This window comes from Mastigoproctus giganteus, chromosome 6, assembly GCF_048544385.1.
Source record: "Mastigoproctus giganteus isolate SK-2022 chromosome 6, ASM4854438v1, whole genome shotgun sequence".
Classification (NCBI taxonomy): Eukaryota; Metazoa; Arthropoda; class Arachnida; order Uropygi; family Thelyphonidae; genus Mastigoproctus; species Mastigoproctus giganteus.
Window position 1 is genome coordinate 37,812,150 of NC_143580.1, and position 6,470 is coordinate 37,818,619.

A 6,470-nucleotide genomic window follows, 5' to 3' on the forward strand; every position below is an offset into this window, starting at 1 on the left:
GGAGGCATTGTTTTCCAACTGACGTCCATATTATTCTTTAAAATCATTATTCCTAGCCAAATAGAAAATTTAACTCCATTAGATTAATTTTAATGATTTTATTACATTACATCGTTGCATTATTTTGTAATCACTTTTCTCCTTGAAGATTTCTTTCAAAGTACACTGTATTTATGCTTTTCTAGATCAGGAGTAGTGCCCCCTTATCCATTAAAATTGTACCTCCTTTTTGAAGAAATGTAGTTAACCATTTTGGAAAACAGTTGTTTTCATAGTTGTTATCCTTCGACTTGTTACCGCCCCTTCACCATATTTAGCGCTGCTGCTAAAATCGTTTAAACATTAACTTTCAAGTATCTCAGTATCTACCATCATTCTTTTAACAATAGTTGCCAGTACGGTTTCTTCCTAAAAATCCAGCGCATAACTTTACCAGTTGTCCCGATTACACCATTACTGACAAAATACTTTATGTTAAAACCACAAAAGAAAAAAATCAATTTAAATTACTAATTATTTACGTTATTTACAACAACAAATACTTTGTTGCTGTAAATAACATTATAACCAGCAGCAGCACCCACACAATTGGCAAATGAAATCAAAATCCTTTCTATAGATTACAGATGATCATGCATTGCTCAGACATCTCTTTTCCTTTGTAGCAACTAAGCAGTTTGAAGTGTTATAATTTGACCCTGATCTCCCCTAAATTGCTGAAAATAGTGTTAACTTCACGATTTAAAAGATGGGGTTTTAAGTAATGAAGTTCAGTACTTTTAATTCCCTGGATGCAAAGAAATTGCCATCCCCTGCTCACTACGCGAAAAGGTCCCGTTGATAACACTGGTCCGCATCAATTTCCTCTCTGAAATAATGTCGACTGATTCTCGTAGGAAATATGCTCACAAGCTGAGAATGTGTTCTCATCATCCTCAGTTTTCAAATATTGTAGGTTAATGACCGAAAACCATAACTGGTCGTTAAAGATTCGTTTCCTACATTCCCATTTAGATTTTTTTCCCTGAAAACTTGAGAGCGGTCTCCGGTGAACATGGTGAAAGGTTTCACCAAGATAATTCTCAAATGGGAAAAAGATACCAGGGAAAAGGAAGTTCAAATATCTTGGCACACTACTGTTGGAATCTCGTACGAGAGACACCAGTGGACGATTATAAAAGGCAGAACACGATAAAATAAGCGTTTGTTATCAGATAAACATTATTTTGTAAATAGAATAAGGGTTAATAGACCCCTTGTTCGATATTTAGTACTGTATGAATATCAGGAAAGCTTTTGACACTGTTGCGCATGGAAGACTACTGTACAAATTGGAGCAGTATGGTATTAAGGGTAAGTTGCTACAATGGATAAAAGGATGGTTAAGTGGGAGAAGACAGAGGGTGGTAATCAATGGGTGCTGCTCTTCGTGGACTAATGTTATTAGTGGAGTCCCACAGGGTTCGGTGTTGGGTCCACTGTTGTTTTGTGTATTTATCAATGATATTGATGAAGGTATATCAGGCTTAATGTCGAAGTTTGCAGATGACACAAAGGTTGGCAGGGTTGTTAATGACAGTAATGGCAGTGTGCTACTGCAACAGGATCTAGATAATTTGGGCAGATGGGCTAAGAAGTGGCAACTGAACCTTGACAAATGCAAAGTACTGCATATGGGTAGAAGTAACCCCAGAGAAACGTACCAACTGTGTGGTACCACACTTAAGGTGGTAGAAAATGAAAAAGACCTGGGAGTAATTATGCAGTGAGATATGAAGTTTTCTGAGCAATGCAGACAGGCTGCTAGGGCGGGTCATGGGGTTTTGTCAATGATATATAGGAATTTTGCTAGCAGGGAAAAGGAGGTGATTGTCCCTCTGTATAAGGCAATGGTCAGGCCACGCCTTGAGTACTGCGTACAGGTCTGGAGGCCTCATTTTAGGAAGGATGTAGATTTGCTTGAGCGTGTACAGAGAAGAGCAACACGATTGGTGAGGGGAATGAAGGGATTCTCTTACGAAGAGAGGCTTAAGTTCTGCAAATTGCAGTGGCTGGAGACTAGGCACCTGCGCGGTGATCTGATTGAGGTCTATAAGGCCTTGAATATGTTGAGCACGCTGAATTCTGATGGGATCCTTCCACTTGTTCAGATTACGAACCTACGGGGACATAAGTTCAAATTAAGAAAGGATAGATGTAGAATAGATGTGCGGAAATTTGCCTTTAGCCAGCGGGTGGTTAATTGCTGGAACAAACTTCCATCTGTCGTTGTGGAAGTTGATAGGTTAAATAAATTTAAGGAGGAACTGGACAGGCATTTGGAGGGAATGGTGTGATTTTTTTTTTTTTTTTGGCTGATGCTGCATAAGCACCTACACTTGCTTTCTTGCATCATGTGCCACTACTACTACTACTACTACTATTTTCTTAAAATATATGAATATGAAATCTTTTTTACTAGAAACTTTTTGACTTTAATCTCTTCTCCCTTAAAATTGGTTGGCGTTACAGCAATATGGTTGCCTCATTTGAATTCAGCAATATCAAATCTACAAGAATCACCCTGAACTTTAACAGGAAGCGATTTTTTTTTTCTTTTTGTTTGCCAACCAGTGTATAATCATTTCATATGACTCATTCTTTTTTCTGCTTGTAAACAAGGATTAATAAACAATAATATCTCATTTACATCAACTTACTTTTATCGTGAAAAAATTACAATCGGTTGCTTTTTCCAAATTCCACTTAGGTACAAAACGTTTTTACTGTTTTCTTTTATCTTTCATGTTTTTTTGAAAACGAAAGTGAATTTAGTATAAACAAATGCTAGTGATACAGAAAAAGAAAAAGTGTCTCGATAAAACTAAAAGCTTAGGACATAGCATTAATATACGTATTTTATTCTGCCTGGGTACCGGATATTGTTGCTATTTTGCGTATAATGTCATTTTCTAATAGAAATTAACATTTTATTTAGTTGGGTTTAATTGTTGAACACGTGAATCGCAAAAAAAAAAAAAAAAAAAATTTTTGCGATTCACGTGTTCAACAATTAAAAGGAAATATGTTTATTTCATACGTTAATTACACACATGCGTGTTACTTGTTACATCTACTTTATACATTCCATGTATTAGTTACTGTATTAGTATTAATATCAAGCTGGTTCAGCAATTTTCTTTGTGTCTGGTAAACATGCATTGAGTGACCGGGGTTCAAGCCCATGACTGCTAAATACGTGCTGTTTCTTGTATTCTTTCTACGTTGTGAACTCCTCTGATCGTGTGGTCTTCCCGAGGTATAAACAGAAAATTTATTTAAATACAGTCAATTGTGGCAAAGTTCTGCCGGCTGTTTCCTCTAGCAAATGTTGAAACCTTTGTTCCTGCAAATTTCTGTTGAATTTACATGAACACATCCTGATTCTGTAGAGAGAAGACACTGAATATGCATGTCTTATTTGTTTGTTCAATCTTTGGATGTTAGTTATTTTGATCAAATGAGTTTAGTTATAGATTTCAATTATATGAGATTAAAAATATCCAGAATTTTGTGTTCGTGGTTATCAACAGATTACGAAGATTTTTCTTCCCACGGTGCCATGCGAAGAAATAATAGAAAAGAGCGTTATCTAATCAGCTTAATCAGTATTATTTAATCCCCTTTCTCTGTAACCTAGTTTCCATGAGGCTGAGCAAAATATTCATCTATAAACCAGTGTGTCTTTGTCAGCTGCATAATGAAAACAGCATTCTTTTGGCAATTCAAATAACTGCAGTGCTCTGGTACTAATAATTTTTTTTTTAACTTTAGAAAGGTGATCCCAGCAGTGTGGTTGAAAAACCAGAAGAATATATGCCTCCCTGAAAATTATTATTTATTTTTTTTAAGTTTGACACATCTTTACTTGTCACTTGACCAAAAGAATATGGCGTATCCATTGTTGCGAACTTCGCAGCAGTGGATAACATCATAATCTTTTGGTTCTTCTAGCACAGAATTCCAGAAATTAACATTTTAATACTTTGTAATCCGTTCTTTTGTAAAATAAAAAAAAAATAATAATAATAAATCGGTTTATACTCTGGGACAGCCACGTAAGCGTTTACAAGATAGATAGATAGCGAATACAAGAACATTCCTGTATTTAGCATTCATTTGGGATAGAACCACTGTCAACTCAAACGGGTGTACTACCGAAGCCTCGTGTTTGACCACCTAGTTGCGGTAGCTGTTAATGGCTAAACACTACAAATTATCATTTGGGGTACCGTAGTCGAGTGCGATAAACGTAAGTAGTACACGCATTTCAGTTGCCGGTGGTTCAAACTCATGTAACTGCGAAATACGATTCTCTCTGTTGTGAACTCCTCTGAGCTTGTGTGGTCGTCCTGAGTATAAATAGGAAAAAATATATATATATAAATAAATAATATAATAATCTTTTTTTTTTTTTCTGTTTATAGTTAATGATTTGCAGTTAATGAAAATATCATCCCAACTTAAGTCGAGCTACATATTTTGTTAACAGAAAATGTTATTATTCGAGACAGTCACACTGGTTTTGTTTCCTCAGCAGTATACGATAGAGGAATGTGCTACAGACAGCTTGTCAAGGGAAAATGTGCTTTAATTTTTAACTAAAATCACATTTTAATTTAGATGCATGTCTCTGGACTAAATTAGTGTATTAAATCAGGCGATAGTAACACTTAAATCTAGGAATAAAAACACTCTCACCAGTTAACGTTGAACTGTACAATTTTTATTACAATCTTTGGTGAATGACGTAGACTAAACTCCTGTACATCTGGATTATCGGGAAGGGAGGGAGGAAAGGTAGAGGGTAAACTATATACACTTACAGACTACGGAGGGGGACCTTTAGATTTCTCACATCCTATACACATAATCTTTCTCTTCAGAAAAACCCGATTCATCCGATACGCTGTCTTCTTCGTCGACACTTTCGTCAATAGAGTTCAGGGTCTTTAGGTGGCACGGATTGGGGAGATCCTCGACAGAGTCCGAGTCCAGAGAATCACTTTCCTGACTGCTTGGAACGTACTGGTCCGATAGAGAGTCCATATCATCTGGTACAATATCGGATGAAGATTCGATTTCGGACATCAGCGAGCTACTCAGCAGATCATCATCGTATTCCAGCTCATCTTCGTCATCATCTAGCTCCTCCATCTCTTCAATCGAAGTAAGCTTCGGAGCGCTCTTGGACCGTTCTAGAGGAGGGCGAAAATTCGTCGTTCCTGTACTCAACAACAACTTCCGCCTGGGTATGGAAGGATTGTCATAGCAGCTGTTAGCAAGGGACAATCTTGCCTTCTGTCGACTTAGCTTCTCTCTTCGGAATTCCTGCAGAGCCATGGATAGCCTTTGATTCAACTGATTGGACATCGCCCGAGGTTTGTCTTCTTTGCTGCAAAGTACTGCATGACACCTGAGTTCCTGTTTCATCCTTCTCCCCTCGTGCCGATAGATCCAACAGAACACTCGCGGGTACTGAGGATGGGCCACGCAAAAAGTGATTCTGTTAGCCCAGTATTCTGTAAGCCCGTGTTCCTTGGTGATAGCCTTCAGTCCTGAGTTTCCTACGGTCAACTTCATGTTGATTTCGTGTTTGACGTTAGCACAGTAATTCTTCCACAAAGTGGCCAACGGTTTGTCCACGCAACCGTCCCCTTTGGCCCACTGGGTAAGCACATTCCCCAGGTAGATGACCTTGTAAGTAGGATCATATTCGGTGATCGTCACTGATCTTTTGTTCCAGAATTTGTTCAACCTTAACTTGACGTTGTTGGATGTGAATGGGATGGCAACAGACATGGTGGGACACTAGGCCTAATGCACACAACACCACAACACTGGGACTGTTTCGAAGCTCGAAGCAAACACACAGAACGCTGCTACTGTTCTGTGCCTTGCACGGCGACCGATGAAACACACTAACGAGGAAAAAAAAAAAAAAACTAGTATTCCGGAGTAGCTTTCAGGTCACACTCGAATGCAGCGGCGTCACTTTTTGGACCGAACTTACATTTTCGCTTCTGCCGTCAAAATCTACTACCGAACGTATTGACAAACAGCGATTCACAGTCACTGAAGAAGTTGGCAGAACACCGAACGTCCTATAAAGTCCCAACAGCAAACATCGTATCCACACACGCAGCACCAAAACAACAACCTGTTAGCAAAATGTGCGACTACGGACTATCTCTAGGTGGCTTTTGTTTCCTTTACCTGTACTCCAGGCATTTACGTCACAAACCACTCTCTCTTCTCATTGGTCTTTTTCTGTTGTGTGTATGGTTACGCCGCTGCACACGGGAGCAGACGTGGGTTTCGGTCAGTCGCTACCAGGGGGCGCTAGGCTCACTTGCCTCTCGTGAGCTGCTTGCTATCAGCGTAGCTGAAGAGACAGCGGTAGGATCGGATACCGGCACCTACTCCCAACG

At 38.8% G+C, this 6,470-nt stretch overlaps 1 protein-coding gene across 1 annotated transcript; it reads right to left on the reverse strand.

Annotated features, from left to right (window-relative positions):
- Positions 1-4,743: 4,743 nt before the first annotated feature.
- Positions 4,744-6,197, reverse strand: LOC150084174 (protein FAM43A). Its single transcript, XM_090375915.1, has one exon. It carries the CDS (start codon positions 5,839-5,841, stop codon positions 4,894-4,896), a length of 948 nt encoding a protein of 315 aa, XP_090232041.1. The 5' UTR covers positions 5,842-6,197; the 3' UTR covers positions 4,744-4,893.
- Between the last annotated feature and the right edge of the window lie 273 nt (positions 6,198-6,470).

Bases quoted from the DNA above. Each gene is read 5' to 3' on its own strand.
- LOC150084174 (XM_090375915.1), bottom strand. From the start codon at position 5,841: ATGTCTGTTGCCATCCCATTCACATCCAACAACGTCAAGTTAAGGTTG.